The sequence below is a fragment of the Chelon labrosus genome (genome assembly GCF_963514085.1).
Source record: "Chelon labrosus genome assembly, chromosome: 23".
Taxonomy (NCBI): Eukaryota; Metazoa; Chordata; class Actinopteri; order Mugiliformes; family Mugilidae; genus Chelon; species Chelon labrosus.
The window spans coordinates 11959213-11979601 of NC_140356.1; the positions used below are offsets into that span (position 1 = coordinate 11959213).

Sequence of the window (20389 nt, forward strand, 5' to 3'; positions counted from 1 at the left end):
CAGAAAGTAAAAGGGGGAAAAGCAGGGAAAGAAAACAAAAGGAAACATGTTCCGAGCTCTTTCTTTATCATCGGCCACGAGTCGTTGTATAAAAAGACACAGGGAGAGAAACCAGTGATTGAAAGGAAGAACAGCTTTCATCGATTAAACATATGCGAGAGGAAATAACGAGAGGGGGAAAAAAAGGCAAACCAAATAAAGATAAATCCATATTTTATTCCATTCTCTCATTCCGATTTACAGTCCACATAAATTCAAAGGGAGTCCCAGCCATCACCATTCCCAGTGACAAACATTATCAGTAAAAAAACAGACCAGAAATTACTGAATTTACAAGGCAGGCTCATATCTGACGGAGTTTCATTCCAAAATAAACCACCCACCATCCTTTGAACGCTACCTCTACGTGTTTGAAATGAAACTCCTCGTCTACACCCATGTGGATTTGAGTTATTTTAAAACACTGTTTAGATGCTTAAAAGCGAAATCCTTTTATTTTTTTTATTATTTATTTTTAAAACATCAGGTAAGGGTGTCCAATCAGATTTAAGAGTGCAGTGTAAATCCGAGGCTTTGTGTCCACCAGGTGTTTCTTTGCAGGGAGCAGCGCTAAACATTTCCCGTGGCCAACGCCAGTCATGGCTTCAGCTCTCACTACGATGTAAGACTGGGAAAAAAAAAAGAAAAAAAAAATCTTGGAAAGAGGAAATTTTGCTTTAAGCTGAAACAATCTGAGCCTCCCGAGCCTCCAGTGCTCAGCGCTGTGAGCCTTTAAATCATGCTAAGGCTGTCAGCGCCGTGAGAAACATGCAGAGTGTCATTTCCACTGTAAACAACAAGAACAAGAAACTGATTCTGAGAAAGCGTCCCCGGTGAACACAGAGCCTTGTGTAGGTGCAACAGCGTCCTCCTTATGGAACAAATCCGTGGTTATTCACAGACCAGAACGAAAAACAAATCGACACGTTAATGTAGCATACCAACCGATAGATGACAGCATTTTCAATTAAACAAGATTAGTGTTTTATATATATTACGAAAAGCAAAAACAAAAATATATGTAACATTTATTTTATATTTCCCTCCCTCCCGTGAAAGACAGAAAGAAAACGTTTGAACAAGGGGAAATGGTTGACATTTGACCTCGTGTTCACGCTAAAAGGATTGTCGCAAAAGATGGGGGATTGTGTGAACTCTCTAGCGTGGACACGTCTTCTGAGGTTAAGAAAGAAACACATTTACACAGTTTTTCAATAAAGGGAGTATTGCGAGATTTAACGTCGTGTGCATTTCATCAATGGTGGAAAACAAAAGATTAAAGTGTCACGTTCGCCCAGACGGAAGCGGCTAATTAATCCTCTCCCTTCGCAATTTACAACAACTATCTGGAGATTACCGCCCAAAAGAGACTACAAGACGGGGACGTTTCATCAGACACCTTGAGAGAACGAAGAAAGGAAACTGAAAGTTAAAAAGATAGCAGCAAATGATGTAAAGAGCCAAAGGCAGCTGAAACAAACACACATTTGCGTCTGAACCAATCAAATAACAATGTGGCAACAGCGTGTAAGTCTGGCATCGGAAACAACCTGGCAACTCGCTTTCACCCTTTCATTAGGGTTTGAACATATATTCCTCAAGTCCGATTGTTGATGGCCAGGAAACAAGACGGCTACTGTGAAGTGAAGGTTAAGAGCTCTTTATGGAAACCCACGATTCCCAATTAACCTGCATGCCAACGCGTTAAACTGAAAAGCACTGTTTGTTTGAAATGATAGCGACTAAAGACACTGTGGAAAGAATTTTTCTTTCGCTGTAATAACACGACCTTTTTTCCTTTCTTCCCCTTTTCTGTTGAAATTGGGACGAACAAAGAGAAGATAGCAGAAAGAAAAGCCTTCATTTATTTGTGTAACAGAGGATTATGGGGTCTAGCTGGAGACTTCTGATAGTTTGATGCATGTTTGTTTGCCTTCTGTCCTCGTGTGTGAATGAATGAATGAATGAATGAATGAATGTATGTCTGAATGTACTGTGAGTTAATACATGTTTATGTTAGTGTGCGTTAGTCTGTCAGCAGCTGTCCTCCAAGGCATTGACGACTTGTTCCAAAATGTCGGGGCATCGGTCGGCGATCTGCTGCAGGACCTGATTGGCGTACTCCTGGAGCTCCGCACCCTCTCTCTCACACAGTGCTAACTCCGCCTCCAACTGAAGAAAGATAGAGAAAAACAAAAAAGAAACATATAGGGTCAAATTTTTGTCAAAGACAACAAAGTAACAAAGAAGAATTTAAATGAACAACTCTGTCAGGTAAATATGAAGCTACAGGTAGCCGCCAGCTAGCTTAGCTTAGCTTAGCTAGCAAGCTGTTCGCCTCCAATTGAGACCAACTTCATGTTCAGTCTGAACCTTCAAGCCTACGATTAGTAGTCAACCCTACGATTAGCGGCCACTAGCTAAGCTGCGTGTTAGCTTAGCTTAGCAATAAAATTGTCAAGTGTGGGAAGCATCTCTGGCTCTATCTAAAAGTACAGAATTCTCTCTACTAGCAAATCTAAAGCTTGTTAAAAACAACAAAACAACATGTGGCAGATTTTTTTCTTAGTCGCCACAGTTATGTACATATTTACCCCCAAAAGAATTTAGTTTTTGTAGTGGTATGTGCTAAGTGGCATTTGCACAGACGCAACAAACATGCTATTTTGGTAAATTAGTGAGCTTTTAAGTTGGATTTTGGATTTTGAGTTGGTTTGTGCATGTTATGGAAATGAGAACAGAATTTGTGCAAAGAAGCTTTTACGTTGGTGAAGGCATGGAGGATGTTTTTGGAGTTAATGGGTGAAAGTTTCACTCGCATGACCAATCAGCTGTTTTAGCTTCAATCTCTCCCACGTCTATAGTGTCTGTTATTGTTGTATGTCTGTTGTTTTGTGCATTGCACTTCTTTACATTTGTCTCCAGACAGCTTTAAACATGACGTTACATGAATGGATCATTACAAGATGCCCAATTTTAAAACAAAATCCTGAAGCCATCTCTCCAGTGTTCTCTTGTAATGGCCATGGTACATTTTATATTTTCCTTCCTCTTTAAGGTTTTGTTTTGTGTTTTCCTCTGCTCTGTTAATTGCAGCCATGAGAAACGTAGCGTGCACCGCCACCTTCTAACCGCACCAGGAAGCCCCAGTCGATTCCTTTGTAACATCTGAAGGTTTGCGTGAGAATTAAACAGTAACACGGCTTTGTTTAACCCCGCTATGCTAAATTAACCGACAACTGGCTGCAGACAAGAAGAAAACAAATTTCGCAAAATGTCAAACTTTTTTTTTTTCAGTCACTGTGTTTTTCCCTAAAGTTGAGAAAGAGAATCAAAACCAAGGAAAGAAAAAAAAGAGCTCAGGCAAGGAGACAAATTCCCCTCACACACACACGGATGATCAAGCAGCATGTTTAAAGTGACACACACACACACACACACACACACACACATATCAGAGTGTAATCTGAAAACACCACATTGTAGTTCTTTCTGGTCATGCAGAGTGGAACATTTCTGTGAGAGAGCGCTGATGCTATTTTCTTTGGCTGCAGCCGAGCTGAGACGTCAAACCTAACTGGCTTAATGACCAATACATCTGTATCAATAAGAGTGCCGCTCAAAACAGTCATGTAACACAAGCCCACATTTATGTTGGGGTGTGTGTGTGTGTGTGAGGCCCAGGTCAGATATTGGCAAATGTTTCCTCGTTAAGTCTTAACCTCTTCCCTGCGCTCTCATCTCTTCAGCCAGCAAATCCCAGTAGTTTTTTTGTTTTTTATATCACGGCGGCGTTATTCATGTGTAAGGCCGCTGCAAGGAATAACACTGTTAATGATTAATGAAAACGTGGCCCATAAATCACATGCAAACAGAGCTGATTACCAGACTATTGTGCTATTTCTTTATTTATTGTAGACGTATCAGAGTTGTGTGTAGATTTTGAAATACATGGACGTTTACCAGGCAGGGAGTGAGCTAATAAAAGACAATATTAGGTTGCATTTTGGGAAACGAAGGATGTTTTTTTTAAGAGCTAAAGCCGTACTAGAGAATAAAAGTCAAGATGTCTTAAAGCAATCATTTGTTCTTAATGTCTTCCTGTTGCAAGTGGCCTAACATCGGGAAATGCAATTCTAAATGTGATAATGATTAGCGTGCCGTCAAACAACTGCATTTACAAGGTCTTTGAATGGTCTATACTCCAGAGTTGTTTTTACAGCTTTGGTGTGATCAAGTCAGAAGGTGGAAATGCTCTAAGCATTTAAACGGATGATTGCCGTTGCCAATATTTGTGTGACTATAACGTTTGCTAAGTCTGAATTAGGCTCACTTACATCCGTCGTGTTTTTACGTGTACGATATCAACAAATCTGCAAGATGTGAACCAAATTGAGTGGTTGACTTTTCAAGTTGTGTATTTTAATTTTCCCATTTAAAAACTATTCTGAAATCGCAGGAATGCAGAATAGTGATCAATTTAATTAATCCACATTTAAATTCTGTATGGGTGGTAATGTGGTTAGCACTGATGCCTCACAGCAAGAAGGTTCTAGGTTCCAATCCATCGGCTGACTGGGACCTTTCTGTGTGGAGTTTGCATGTTCTCCCTGTGTCTGCGTGGGTTTTCTCTGGGTTCTCCGGCTTCCTCCCACCGTCCAAAGACATGCATTAGGTTAATTGGTGATTTTAAATTGGCCGTAGCTTGTCTCTCTTTGTTAGCCCTGCAATAAACTAGCGACCTGTCCAGGGTGTACCCCGCCTCTCGCCCAGTGACAGCTGGGATAGGCTCCAGCCGCCCGTGACCCTTCACAGGAACAAGCGGTTACAGAAAATGAATGCATGAATAAATTTTGTATTCTGTTTTTTGAAATCCATAGCTGACAGTTGAGATAGAGCCGTCATTTACAGTAGACTAAAACAAGATTGTCAGGCGGGAAACGTGAAAGGAAGAGAATGTATTTGAAGAAGAAGACAACACAATTAACAGCAATGAATGCGGGGAGAGGTAGAAAAATGGAGGGAATGAGTGAAGTAGAGAGATGGAAGGTGAATCAAACTTTAAAGCCTGTGTTCATGAGTGGTTTAGTCCAATTTATGGCACTCCATTGGTGTCAGGGTTGTGTAAGGCAAAGGACTAGTTCAACCAATGCAGTCTACAGAGGCCCGTTTAAGAGCAGTACTCCAACAGTGGTTGAAAGGCTGGCTGAAAACAGAAACGTAACAGCCACAGCAGAGTACAGCACAAGGACAAACAAGACAGGCACAGACAATAGCTATGTATCAATAATCTGTTTTGTTCACTTTTTTCTGCAGCAGGGGCAAAGCTTAAGGACCAACAACAACACAAGCACAGACAAGAGTATCCAACATTTTTTTGCTTGTTCCGCATATTTTTTTATTTATTTTTTTTAGACTGCTACAAAAACATGACAGACAAGCAGATTCAGATCTGAATGATGAGCTCTGAGCACGTAGTCCAACTTTTATCACAGCTATCTCCTGGAGTTTCATCTGCCGTCGCTATCTACACCTTGATTTTTATCTTTTCCACTTGGTCAAACACCCTCAGGCCAACATCCACGCAGAAATAATTAGAAAGTGCTGTTTTGCAGTGAAGCACAGCGACACTTCCTACATGTCAGCTTGGCTGTGTTCTCTGGTGACTGAGCTTTGCATTTTAGATGCAACCCCCCCCAGAAAAACACGGCAGTAAAGATAAGATTGTGAGACGATTGAGGAGCGATAAGTGGTTTAGTATGTGTCTGCCGTCTTCTGCTCTCTGACTCACTCAGCCTTGACCTATACCAGAGAAAATACTCTGGAAAAGGTGTTTAAAATTTAGGATTAAATGGGTCAAACCAAGTTCTCAAACGGCTAATATCTAAAACAAGATCAACTACATAGAAGCTATAAAAAACAAATGACACTGGGATAATATTAAGGTTAGAGCATAATCCATAAACATATCAGTTTCAAAGCTTAAAAGCACCTTAATTTAATAACTTTAAATCATTTTGTAATATGAACTGATTGCTGTTTGCATCCATGTAGGACTCAACACATCACAAGCTGCTTTTATGTAAATCCATTATTAAGGTTGGTTCAAACTTAGTGTAATATAACCATGGCTTAACTTTATGGTTTTGTGACCACTTCAACATGGTCATCACTGGATGAATACATCTATAAATTTTGAGTTTTCACAGGTGAAGGCTTGGATGCAGAATGAAACCTAAAGTAAATGTTGGGTAAACTGGTACTTAAGTCGCTAACCTATTTAGTTTCTTTAATAGAGACTCGATAATGTTGTATTTTGTAACTTTATACCACACATTATTGTTTTATTATGGAGGTGGCTTTGTTCTTCTTCGTTGAAAATTAATGAAGCAGAACATCATTACGTGAGTGTCTCTAAACTCTTTGTTTAGTAATAAAACCAAATGTGAACATACATAATATCAGCTGGTTAAACTGCTTCATATTATGAGGCTTGCAGCATCCTTAAGTCAGCACAATTAACCCGGGGGAAAAAAATGTTCTCATAACTAATATGGCAGATGACCAAAACTAGAAGAACAAGGCTCAGGTTTCCTTCCAAAGCAATCATGGTTGGAGAAAAATAATAATATTAAAAGAAAAAAAACGTTCCCTCGTTGCTAAGCAATAAATGTCCTCTCTTGCTACGTTCGATCCAAAGCTCATTTATGGCCAAAAGAAATTAAATATAAACAGTTTTCAGTTATGAGGTATACGCTTGGATGTTGTGGTTGAAAGCCCCCGTGGATCACGTCTCTTGCAATCACAGTGTGTGGTCAGAGAGAAATGTGGACGAAGTAATGTAAGCGGGCAGCGAGGTAGCGCCCGCCAGAATCTATGCATGCATGTGTGTCTGGTGTTAGCGGGGCCCGTGATACAGCGGTTTAGGTTTTTGAGGCGACAGGTGTGTGTGTGTGTGTGAGTGCACAGCATACATGTTGCAAGCTTTGGGTGCTGATTTACTGAGTGGCAGAGAGGATTGTGGGAATCAGAGAGATAGAGGGAGGTAAAGCGTAATATGTGTGTGTGTGTGTGTGTGTGAGAGAGAGACAGAGAGAGAGAAGGTTTGTTGAAGATGATTTTTACTGCAGCCATTAAAGCTCCATTATCGTGATGGATCATTATCTGCCTTATTGGGGGCCTGGAGACACACACACACACACAACTGAACACAGTCGAAACCACGCACAATCATGTACATACACACACAACACAAGTTATCAGCTTGAGGATGAGGGTAAGGTGTGTATGTGTGTGCACTGACCCCTTGACACACATTGCAGGGCTTGAACCTCTTTGCAGAGGAATGCTAATGTTTTCTAAAGAAACCATAACTCAGCGCAGAGAGATAGAGGCAGAGAGATTAACAGAGAAAGAGAGAGAGAGAAACAAATGGCAACGAAGGAGAGGTAGAACAAATAAATTCTAACTGCAGTGTATTAGTCCATCTTCTGCTGGCTGCAAACACACATCTTGTGTCTCGACTACAGCTTTAATTTACACAAGATTCTTATGCCAGATGTTTAGTTATTATCAGATAAGTCGTGCATCTTAAACAGTTAAGGGTTGTTATGGGAAATTATGTTCTGTGAGTTGAAAGGTCCAGATATGTTTTAAGGAAGAAAAAAACATTGATTACTGATGTAGCAACTGGCTTTGATATCACATAAAAGCTTGGCAAGCCATTTAACAAGGAACTTTGAGAGCCAAAAACAATTACAGAAAGTTGTGTCGTAAATGCAGAAGAGGGCTTTAAGGGCAAAACTTTGAACTATGGCAATGCAATAAAAGCTTTACTTAAGTGATCAATAAAGTTTTATAATAAATCTTTTCAATTCGGGGTATGATTCTCACAATCGTGTGAGAATTAGGGCATTTTTATTTTATGCTTTTGAGTTACCATAAAACTGCCAACGGAGAATTATTTGCTTCTACATATTTACGCCGTAAAGACAGAAAGCTAAGGAAGATGACCCCTCCTGAAAAGCCCAGTCTGCTCTGATTGGCTGGGTCCTTTGGCCTGAGCAGGCACCGCCTACTATTCTGCATTGGCGCTGCCTGTGTTTTTGCAACCAGGGAAGCTAGCTACTAGGTCAACACAGAATAGCCATGAGTGATAAATTCTTGCTTACACCACAACCTACGCCAGTTAATTTAACAGAGGAATCTGGCAAGGATGAAAATTAATAAAGAAGATGCCTATTTTTGCATCATTTCTGATGTGAGGACATATATGTTCAAGCCACGACCAAAGGTGACATGCAGGAGGTGGGAGGGACATGAAAAAGTTTGAAAAAGTGTTTCATTGGATGCAAAATAAGTACACGCCCCCAAGTACAGAGTGAGTCATTTTTTTTCTATGAAGAGACAAACTCTAAAATACCATTAAGCTACTTAGAAAATGACTATTTTTTATTATCTAAAAACACATAAAAACATCAAATACAACTTTATTAAAAACTTTAACCACTGAACTGTGAACTATTATTAATTAATTTTAAAATGTCTCCACTCTTAACTATCATTTGGGACATAATGTATCACAATGAAAAAATCTATCTTGAAATTTTTTCTGTTTTCCAATAACTGCACAATTGGCCATTAGGATGTTACAGCTAAAAGGGAAAAAGTACAACAGAGCAGCACTGAAAAGCAGTTAGTGTGCAAGGTAAGAAAATACTGTAGGAGCTGAGGGGACATGGTCATTTATATATATATATATATATATATAACTTCATGACAGGCTCTAATTTAAACAAATACGGCGGAGAGACTTTGGGGAGAGAAGGTCGGAACGCAGAAAAAGTCTTGAGGGCAACATTTCTACCTCATGCTACTCTGCAATACCACAAGTTGCAGGAAGTAAAGATAAAATCACAGGAGGTTTAAAAAGGCTCCAGACTCTTCAACTGCAGCCCTCAGCGGTGCTATAGAAACACCATTATGAGTAAGAGCAAAGGGATAAAGTATAATAGGCCTATATAGACTACTATAATCCCTGTCTCTCTGCCCCGTCTTTATTTAAACCATTAGGCTCTAACAGGCTTACACTATATGTAGACTGCTTTATAAGCTGGCTGCCTAAACTGCACCAAGGCCGAAAGCCATGTGACTGAAAAAGTGTGTGTGTGCTCTGTACAGTGCAGATGCAGTCCAGACAGCTCAGCTAATAACGCAGGCTAACAAGCTGCATTGGGAATAGAGTTTGAGCACTTGTGCCTAAAACTGCTCCTGGAGGACTAAAATACTGCACTCTTCAAGCACTAACATCTCTGAAGAAAAATGCAGTGGAAGTGTGTTTTGTAGCCGATTCCACATCAGTTGGTAGTTTTGTTTTAATAGGGCATTTAATCAGCTAAACCAAGTAAAGGAACATATTTATATTTAGAGGAGGAGCAATTTAGGAGGGGACATGGGATTAAGCACAAATCTTGGAGCGCTCCACTATCCTGTGCCGCGCTCATGAGCAACTGAGGTAATTGTTAAGGAATGATAGGTGTACAACTCTCCACCCAATATTTTATTAAAGTCTGGGAACTTGAATCTTTTAGCTTAATTCTAAACATTCACTTTAGCACCCAGTAACTCAAGTTAAGCTACAGAGGCGCTTGTGAATGTACTGTTGCTGTTGGTGGAATACCTTCAGAGGGAACAGATCTTGTAATGCATATAAACAAGACTTAGACCTCAAACGGGCCCTCGAGGAGTAACTATACAAGGCTGGACTTACAACGCTAATGGCTGCAGAAATAAACATCAGAAACAGACTGCAGCATTGACTGTGTATACTGTAGGTGTAACCTCCCGGTAGACCAATCAGAAAAAATGGAAGCTGTTTAGCTATAATTCACGGCGTTAGGGTTGTATCAGAGAATTTTTGGTTTGGCTGTCGTATTCAAATGTAGGGGGGGACTGTAAATAAAAGCCAGGTGCAACAAAAGTAAGCTTGGGTTGGTGTTTCTCCCAAAAAGGAAGATAATAACCCCAGAAAAAGCTTGCAATAGAGCTACTTACCTCACATTAGAGGCACTTTAAAATGATATGTGTGATTATTGGCGATCAAATCTCAGATAACAGCCGAGCAAACGGGTATTATTTGAGGCGCACTCAGGGAAAGAAATAGTGAAAGCTGATTTGGGTAACAACTCCACAGCTTGTCCTTAGTTAGCCACAGTCTGAGATATCATTGCCTTAAAAACTTGATCCCCACAGTCAATACTGAGAAGGAAAATAAAGCGCAATTTTCTTTGTGTGCTTTACAAAGCCTCAGGTCTCCCACAACCTTAACAAACCCACAGACTCTGTGCGCTATTGTGATTTTCTGCTTGCGTAACATTTGTACAACTTGCACCGTCTCCAACCGATTGTTCCATTGAAATTTGTTAGGTGTTTGTAAAAGTTGGAATGGTTTTACGGCCGTCCAGAAATAAATTCCTCCAGAATGGCCATTAAAGGGAACTTGAACTCGCTGAAGGGAAACGTCTGCGGCAATAACGCGGGACAAACGCGTGAACCTGAACCTCTACAATGCCCCCGATTGTGAAAGCTTCAGTGCTTCGGATAGGAACGTGAAAAGTGTGAGAATGGAAAGCAGGTTTCTGTGCGTTTCTCTTTGTGTGTGTGAATTGAAGTCTTTGGCCTTCACCTGTCACCATCGCCAGCTTGTCTTCCCATTACCGACAATGGAGGAAAGAGACGGAAAGAATGATGGAGCAGACTGATCAAGGGTGAGTGACAATACTAGAAGAAATATGGAGTGAGATATATTGAGAAATGTTTAATGGAATACCAGAAAATGAAGCCAGAGGAGAGAAGAAAGACAGAAAAGGAGGAAGAGAAAGTGATAACCAAAAAAAGACCAAGGGGGAAAGGACTAAAAAAAAAAAGATGTCTGTTAGAGCCATTAAGCCTGGATTCAATAAATCTGCATAAACCAACAGTTTGTCTGTAATGACGAGTGAAGGCCAACCAGTGTGTGGATATGTGTGTGTGTGTGTGTAGCAACAAAATGGTTACTGAGGGTCAAACATGTGTGTGCGGTACTGTCTCTTCTTTTGTCTGTGGTCTCGACTATGTGCATCGTGGGGACCTATATCTGTGTGCACAGTCAAACCGAGGGGACCTTTCCTTTTCGGCACAAAACACCACATTTACAGCATGATGTAAATAATGAAACTTCAATGTAAATTTAGGTTAGGGTTAGTCAGGTATGGGGTAGGGTAAATCTCAAGGAAATTAATGTAAATCAAAGTCTGTGTGTGTGTGTGTGTGTGTGTGTGTAATGGTCATTGAGGGCCTCTGTGTTGTATTTAGAAAGAAAACAATCATCCTTGGAGCAGGAAGCAGAGCTGCCTAATGAAAGCCTAGAGAGACCCCAGACCACAACGGAGCACAAATGGATGGGTCTGAAACCTCTCTACTTCACCTCCCTCTTTTTCCCTATCTTCCCTCTACTCTGCTCCAGTTTTACAGCTTCATTTGAACACAGTATTTTCCTTTGACATGTGTCCAAGAGAAATCACAGGGGAACAAGTTGTTAACAAGTGCATTGCAAGTTGAAGCTGACCAATAAAGAGCCAGTTGTTAAATATTCAAAAATTAATTAAAATGATCTACAAAATGTGAAGAAATAGTAGCTATGGCGTTCTGTCAAATACGTCTATGTATTGTGTTATCACTTAGCATGCTATTTAGCTAGCCCTAGCATGTCAGTCCTATGCAGCAAGCCAAGATTGAGTAGCTTATTTAGCATATCACCAAGCTGGTTGGACTCGGGAAAGCCAACTGTGTGTTTTCTCTTCATTTGACGAATTGCTCCTTTAATCATGCATTATAATGCATGGTTAAACATTATCCTTGCAAAGCAGTATTTATAGAGTTTATACCCATTATTATTGAACAAGACTAGTGCAGAAACTTTATCATTAAATCTTGGTCCTGCAATGCTTGCCACTGTCTTCATATATAGACTTATGTTAATACATCTCTCAAGTCTAATCACTTCTCAACTAAGTCAAAATTTAAAACTTGAAACTTTCAAGTATCAGCTCTCACGTCTACAGCTCTGTGGGTAAATTAAAACAACCCTAATGGAATGAGCTTTACAAGGAAACAGCTACTGCAAAAAAACACGTATGCATTTAAACACAAAACTATAGTTAGTTAGAAACTGCCACCCACACCCACCAACAATTAAAGTAATATGTCCACTGTGTTTTAATCACAACGGATGCTTAAATTCCACACACACAGATACACATGCACACAACTGAACTATCACTGCCATTGTTATACTGTAGTTACAGCCCACATTATCAGCCGATATGCTTAAGTTCCAGCTCTGCCCTGTCCTGTTTTTGTATGTCCTGTCAATCAAGATTCACCCAATCAGTGACCCTGAAACCACTGTTCCTGCCAGTCAGTGAAGAGGGCATCAGTTTGCAACGGGGCATCAGGGCGTAGAACTGAAAAAACAATGATAGCATGCTTTTGAAAACTGAAGTACTTTATTTGAGAGGAAAGACAAATTTTTATTTATGTGGCCCTTTGTAGTCTTTCTATGCAATGATGTCAAACTAATTAGTTACATTTGCCTATAGACAATTGTACAGTACATATAATGGTCAGTTTCTCTGCTATTAATTGTCTCATAGTCTGCTTTGGTTTTCTCCATTACACCTACACGGCCAAGGCTGCAGGAGAATATTAGGACTGGTTTCTTGTATTGGAAGTTTGTTATAAAGTAATTTGAATAACTTTAGTGGACTTACCAGCTGCTAGGGCTTGGAAACATCTCCGTGTTGTATAACTGAAAAAGGCATGTAAACTAAAGCGAAAGCGCACACCCCCGTTTTAAACAAACCTTTTACTTGGGAGATTATGCTGTAACAACCATGGTATTTGAAGTCTGTAATTGTGTGGTGTTTCCTTTCATTACAATGACTTTTAGAGTTGTAAATATGTGGATTCGGTTTTCATGAGGTTTCTCCGGTTTGAGTTGGCTCAGAAACCCTCGCAGTCACTCAGTGGGAACTGTTAGCAGATACAGAGTCATGGGCAGACAATTCATACTAGATTCATAAGAGCGGCGATACAATGTCCGACTCAGCCAATAACACTTCATACATTTTTTACAGCACCAAACACATGCAAATATGCACCGTATAGACTTCAATAGACTAATAGTTCTCTGCAGAACCTCTTGCACTTTTACGCCAGCAAACGTACAATGCATAAACTTTGCCTTGATAGCTCAGATAGATAAACACACGTATAGATGCAAGAACAAACAGACAATCTTTTCACCTTCACACTTTAGGCCAGGGAGGGAGACATAAGCCTAAGAGAGAGAAAGAGAGATTTCCTGTGTGTGTGTGTGAGTGGAAGAACACGACGCCAGTTCTCTTCAGTGCTCATTAGAGACGCCATTGAGCCATAAAGGTTATTATTATGACCATGGCACAGAAAACAGCTCTTTTACTAAAACCTCGCCGTTGGAATCAGTGTTACTTTGGTAGTTCAGCTGAGGTTAGACAGAAAGTTGGACACAAACGCACAGGAACCAAAAAAAGAAACGTCTTCAGCATATCCATCATTTGAAAAACGGCCTTTCACTAACAGCTCACCACTGTGCTTAGATTAGCTGAGACTGACCTGGACTAATGTTAAATTCCATTAGACTAATGCCTTGAAATGTCAGAACAGTGGATACAAGAGAGGGCTCAGTCATTCAAATGTCTAATTCAAATAAAAAATGGCCTCATTTGCAAAGCTCCTCAAATGCTTGTGCAGCTCAGAGAAGTTTAACTGACGGGTGCGCGTATGAGACATGAACCAACTATTTGTACTGAACCCATTAATGGTATCTTTAACGACTGGTCAAGGCAGGCAATGTCACAGTCTGTTTTTGTTCTGTCGGCCTCTCATTACTCCCTACATACAGTAATAGACACTAAACACTTTGCTCCACTTATCATCGGTTTGCGTCATCTCTGGCAGCTCTTTTTTTTGTTTTTTAATCTGTACATCCATATAATGGATGAGACTGCATTGTGTCCTTGTTAACAGTTGTGTTGTTTGTGCCGTGGCCTTATATCCAGACTTTTATTTGGCTGATGTTACTGAAGCAACAAGAATGAAAAGCAGGATGACGACGCGTCCCAGCTCAAACCTAAATGATACAAGCAACAGCACGCATTTATTTGCATGTTGTACTGGTCAATAAAAGGCTCTTGCTCAATAAAAGTACGTGCGGCCTATGCTGCCGTGCACTTCTTCAGAAATGTAACTACACGCTGCAATGACGCAGACAGCAACAGTCGCTTTGGCCTCCAACCCACCATCTACCCAGACCTCTTGTTTCTTTTCTACGTTGCAGCAATTTCAGTTAAACTGTTGATCAGCATTTATTCGCTCCAACTCCTGCTCAGTTTCAGTCGCCACACAGTTTGAGGTAAAAAGAGAAACTCAGCACAGCTAATTAGCCGCTGAGTATCGCTTTGGTGGCGTAATTACAGAACAACGCTGACTTATGGCTGCACCAGTATAGACCATCCATGTAGGCTACGATTCAGGGTTGGCGTAGCCTAATGTGGTACTCTGGTTATTGTGTTAAGATAATATCGTCTACTATATTTCTGGCCACAAATTGTGTTCATGAGCAGAGCAGAGAAAGAAGACAGATAGAAAGATCAAGCGTGGAAGGACTGAAAGGCGGAAAAAGGTAAACGTATGTAAAAAGAGGATGACATGCATATATAGGTGCGTGAAATGTACAGTAGGTTTTTGTGTGTTCTGTGTTGCGCTGTGACAATGTGTGTTTAACATGGTATTTTAGTGTGATCCTAATGGCTTTACAGAGTGCCAGGCATTTTAACAGAGCCAGGGAGAAGCTTGTAAAACACACACACACTCACCACAAGACAGAGAAGCGAGGCTGGCACACTGGAACATGGGAGTCTGTGCACATTAAGAGGGTCAGCCAGGGTGATGGTGACACATGATTAAGGAAAACGAGTAACGCCGGCCTGAATGAAAGGCTGGCAGTGTGTATCTATGATTGTGTGAAGGCAGCGTCGGAGTCAAAGAAAAAATAATAATATAAAAAATAATAAAATCATGGCGCCAAGTGGCAGTGCCTGGGTATTGGGTGGGTTTGCAGACAGAGGGAGGGAGACTCTGAACGATTCAAGCTCTGATGTTGTTAAGGGAAACATCCCACCAAAAACAGGAGACGAAAATAACTACCCTCAAAAGGCTGGACACTGACATGGAGCAAGTGAAATGGCGAGCGGAAAGGTAATGGGGATGGAGGCACTTTAGAGGGGAAAAAAAAAAAAGGGAAAGAGGGATTGTGGGAGAGCAATGTCAGAAATGTAAGAAAAAGTGATAAAACTATGTGATGAAAGAGAAGCCGAGGGAGTTTTCACCCAACAACCCAAAACCTCAGAGTAAAAATGTGTCCTTATTCTTGTAATTAAATGCTTTTCTTCCAGCCAACTTTGACCAAACAATTCAATAAGAATTCTTTCAAATTATGCTTTGTGGTGTAATGTCTAATTTTATGTAGTATAGTCTCACAAATGCTAAAAACAAGCAGTTACATGACTCAAGCAACTTATTTCAAATAGCTCCAGCTATCCTTGGCAATGAATGATGTGTCTTAAACTATTTACTTGCAATTCAATAGTTTTTTGTAACATGATCCTTATAGAACAGGATCCACCACAGCTATCATGTCATGGTGGATTAGGATATTTTGTATGGCAATGCAAAATCTCACACCACTGAATGGAAGACACTCACATCAGAAACAAGACTATATTTGTGCTATCGGCTTGGTGAGGCTGTCCAAAGTAATTAGTTGTTATGAGTTGTTGAGATATTTTGGTCTGAACCAAAAATGTCAATCTTCCGTTGTGGCTAAAGGACAAGTCAGGAAATTACTTATTGTCTGGAAAAATGAAAGTCTGGGTAAAATGTTGTACCTAACCACTGCGTTGAGTCGTTCAACAGCACATGTCATCCTCACATAAAGGACTGTGTTCCAGTGAAGCAAACCCCAGCTCTGGTCTCAGGTCAGTGTCGAAACGATGAGGGGTTGTTTCCTCCGCACTGGCAGGAACATCTTTCATAACATGGAGCCACCAATCATCAATCTTCCCACCAAGGTTGGTATTGCCAACAATAGGCCACACATCACGATGGATGTCAAATACTGGTTAAACAAAAATAACCTGGGTTTTATGAAGAGAGACAGTTCTGGCTTGCCTACAGCACAGAAAGAACTTCTCCTCGGAGGAAGAGGAGGCAAGAGAGAAACACAGAACCACAACTGAACAAAGTTTTAGACTGACGGACAATTAAAGACTGCGGGAGAGTATTAAAAAAGCTAAAACTCTAACAGCAAACAGTTCACCACTGCATAAACAGGGAAACGCTAATATGACTTTTCTCAGATTTGAGACAAAGGACTTTTCTTTGGAGAGGCCTTGGACTGTATCCTACCTCGAGACGCTTCAAAAACTTTGAAAGTAGAACCACAGCAGTCACTGTCCGTCTTTAATAGGGAAGAGTATTAAGAAGTTCAGATGGTTCTCCTTAATACATAGTAGCTGCATGGTATCATAAAAATACATGTATACCATTTGATAGCAAAGGCTTTTTAGGTCCAAACAAGTTAAGGACTTCTTCCCTGAAGTCTCCAATGATACGACTACATTGCCTCTTAAGACCATGACACACCAATCTGACCCAACGGCCAACTACGTTGCTGGTGCCAAGCTTTCGGTGAGCGTCCGTGATCCTAGTATTAGTGGTGTATGTTAGCATAATTCAAGAGAAGCCAGCTCTGTACGATGGGCGTTAGCTCTTCCTAGCCTCCAACAGGAGCTTGTCATGTTTCCCCAGACTACTGAATCAGTTTGGTGTGTCTGGGTGATTATACCGTATTAACACGCAACATTTCTAGGCAACACAATATGTTGCAACTGCTTTTGAGTATGCAACTTAACTGTGACAACGAAACTGTAACCCAGTGGAATAAATGTGCAGAAAGCACGGAAATAAAAAACAAAAACCATGCATCATTTCATGAAAATGGTTTTCAAATGCAAAATATAAGTGATTTGCGGTAAATTGGTTTGTACAGTCTTCTTTTCCACATTTGTAGATTTGACTTGGATGTGGCCATGAGCGCAGTTTGGTTGAAACGTTTTCAATATTTTTTTTTCTAAATGTTTTTATAAATACAAGGTAGGAATAAGAAACTGCGGGCTACGTTCAGTCTTGTCAGATAAGCTTTCACAGCTGCCCACATAATCAGTTTTAATAAAGTATGTTTTTCTTTTTGAAATCGTGGAAACCGCTAGACCGCAGAACGCTGTGTGCATTTTTATATGAAAACGGGCTGATGATGAAAAATACGTAGAATAATCGTACGTCCATGAAAGTCACCCCGGACTGTTTCTTTCTTCAACTGAAGCACTCTGTGATTAAATGACAGCTTAATTTACTATATTTAAAGTTTATTTAAAGTGACACCAAACCGTGCAGCGCCATATCCGAAGCACTCATGCTAAAAAGAGACATTTCCCAGCATTGAGACATACAATAGGGCTTTCATGAAGACTGTAGGAAACTGGTTCGTCTGTACCCTAACCACACACTCTGTCACATAGCTCTGCGAGAGTGTGTGTGTGTCTAAAGTTACGTTTTTCAATGCATACCACATGTAGCGTCTGATATGTTTTCAATATGGCGCAAAAGACTGAAAGCAGCTACGGCTACAATTTTTGAAATACTTATACTGAATATTTGAAAACACAACTGGCTGCCATGGTAATGTAGCTACATCTATAAGAGCTGCTTAGCCGGTGTTTCTGAAACTTTCCCCGAGCCTCACCTTCTGTATCCTCATCTTCTCTTTGCTCTCCTCCCTCCCAAAGATGACAACCCTTTTCGACAGCCAAATAAATACCCTTCTCTCCCCCTTCCTGCGCTGTACTGTATATGAACCAACCTCTCCTTCCGCTGCCAAAAGCTCGAAGCGGAGTTTACTCCCTGTAAAATAAAACGTCTCAAGCAGTATTTGTTCCACTGCCAGGGGCTTGTCGTCAGGTGACCTGCTGGAGTAAATCTCCTCAATAATGTCAAAACCGGGGCCAAAAACCTGCCAGGCCGGGCCGGTGTGTGCCCTGCTTCTGCACACATCCACACACACCGAGAGCAGTCACACACACTTGTTTTAGATGCAGGTCTGATTGATGTCCCTCAATTTGCATTTCATTTTTTTCATTTTCCTCATCACGCACAGACGCTCAAGCAGTCTCACCTGTTCCTGCGTCATGCTGTGCAGCTGGGAATGCCAGGAGGCGGAGTCAGAGCGGTGATAGGAGGGGGGCGGGGCAAAGTCCTGCAATATGATTGGGTCTCGCTCCTGACACAGTGAGGTCAGGTGGCTGATGTACAGCTTCAGTTTACTGCGGTTTTGATTGAGGTCCAGGAGAGGAGAGAGGATCTGAAGGAAGAAACAGAAAATGTTAGGGTTTATTTTTTTTTTAAATTTTAATTTCTCTTCCTTCCTGCGCACAAAATAACAAACACACACAAATAAAACTGCCCATGACAACTGGTTTAAGGAGTTTGCCGGAACACAAGTTAGGAAAACAGATGGACATGCAATGATGTAATGAAGGGCAAACTTAACCACAGAGAGAAAGAGATGGAAAATGAGGCAGAGGCAGACTGAGAGAAAGTTAATGTTGCTAGACTTTTAAAAAACAATCATAATTCTGGACTGTGGGTGTAAATCCGGGAAAAAACACACCCAAATAAATCTGCGCATTATTTTTAATTACCTACTCTCAATCATACTCCACTTTCTTGTTTGAACTATTAGTTGTTTTTCTACCGTTTCTGCTACTAAAACCCACATAACCCACCACTTTCAAGCCAGCTGAAAGTTCCTTTTGATTCTGATTATCAGTGGAATATTAACGCATTTGTTTGTATTTACACTACATGACTTTGGTTATGTCTAAGGTAACTCGTAAACATTTAACACACAAGGTAAGTCTGCATTAAGGTGCGTTTAAAAGCCCTGACCACTGCTCCAGTCTCCAACTACACAATTGGTCCAGTTCCGAGTCCCTTGTTTAATAGCAGCATTTGCCGTGTGCACTGTGGGAATAAAGGGAAACGAGCAAAATACAGAATTCAAGTATCCTAACGGTACGAGACGGGACCTCCCCGAGATACAAATGCACACACACACATTCTCAAACACACACACAGATAAGACGTGCAGACGCACACTGTTCTCCTTGGAGAATACCCGGATTTAAGTGTAGAGGAAGCATTTTAAGAGGGCTGTCGGTGTCTGATGGTAAAGTATGTTTAATCCCGGTGGCGTCTGTCCACGGCAGTGCTCATCGTCACTCAGCACACACACACTAACACACACACACAGTTTCGACAGTGGGATCCTTTCACTTAGCGCATTAACATAATTTTCTCTATCTCTCTCTTTCTCTCTCTCCGCCTGTCTGAGCTCCCCCTCAGCGCTTTAACCTGCAGCTCTCTTCCTTATTTAGACTTGCAAATATCCACGTGATGTCGTCTCAAGCTTTAACTTCTGATGCATTTCGTTTAGGCTGACTCTGAAGCCACATGTCCACATAAAATATATGTTGCAGACTCGCTGGCAGCTGCGTACGAGACTTATGGACGCGCGCTTATGGAAAGCAGAGATCTAAATGAGCAACATACTGTATGTTGTTTAAACTGCAGGTAGCCATAGCGACCAGACTATTGTTTTCAGCCGTCTGTACTCACTGAGGGACCCAATCAAAATGGATTAAATCAGTGGATGACCACAAACAGATTATGTTTTTTTTTTTCCTCTTTGGTTCACTTTATCCATAAAGTAGGTAAAATAAAGAAAAGTAAAAGAAAAGAAGCCATGAGGGAAAAGATCTGGGTCCATCCAGCAGAGATTGATAGAAAAGTAAAGATATCTTGTTTCTAGCATCATAAAGTGAGATTACAGGACAATAAGATGGACAAGGTAACAATACAAGCAAAGAATCGAGGAGACTTCTGTGAGTTTAACAATAAGAAAGAAAACCACTAATGATTAAGCCGTTACCGTTGGCGTCTTTCAGACAGAAATAAATCTGAGAGCAGACTGGTGCAGAGGGCCTTCCGCTTTTTATTAACAACAAACAGTGCCACCCTGGCAATGAAGTGTGAGCAGTGGGGTGACATCCACACAACACATGCACCGAGCTTTCACATGCCATCTTGGGTGTTG

At 40.8% G+C, this 20389-nt stretch overlaps 1 protein-coding gene across 3 annotated transcripts in view; it reads right to left on the minus strand.

Annotated features, from left to right (window-relative positions):
* Nucleotides 1-474: 474 nt before the first annotated feature.
* The window catches only part of LOC311508545 (ELKS/Rab6-interacting/CAST family member 1-like), a 133395-nt gene continuing 113480 nt past the window's right edge, over nucleotides 475-20389 (minus strand). For all 3 annotated transcript variants that reach the window (XM_084573355.1, XM_084573356.1, XM_084573354.1), the window contains 2 exons: nucleotides 18410-18595; nucleotides 475-2211 (listed from right to left, as the gene is read on the minus strand). In XM_084573355.1, the coding sequence (XP_084429481.1) occupies nucleotides 2074-2211; nucleotides 18410-18595 (324 nt within the window). In that variant the 3' untranslated portion in view covers nucleotides 475-2073. The remainder of the gene's footprint in view (nucleotides 2212-18409; nucleotides 18596-20389) is intronic.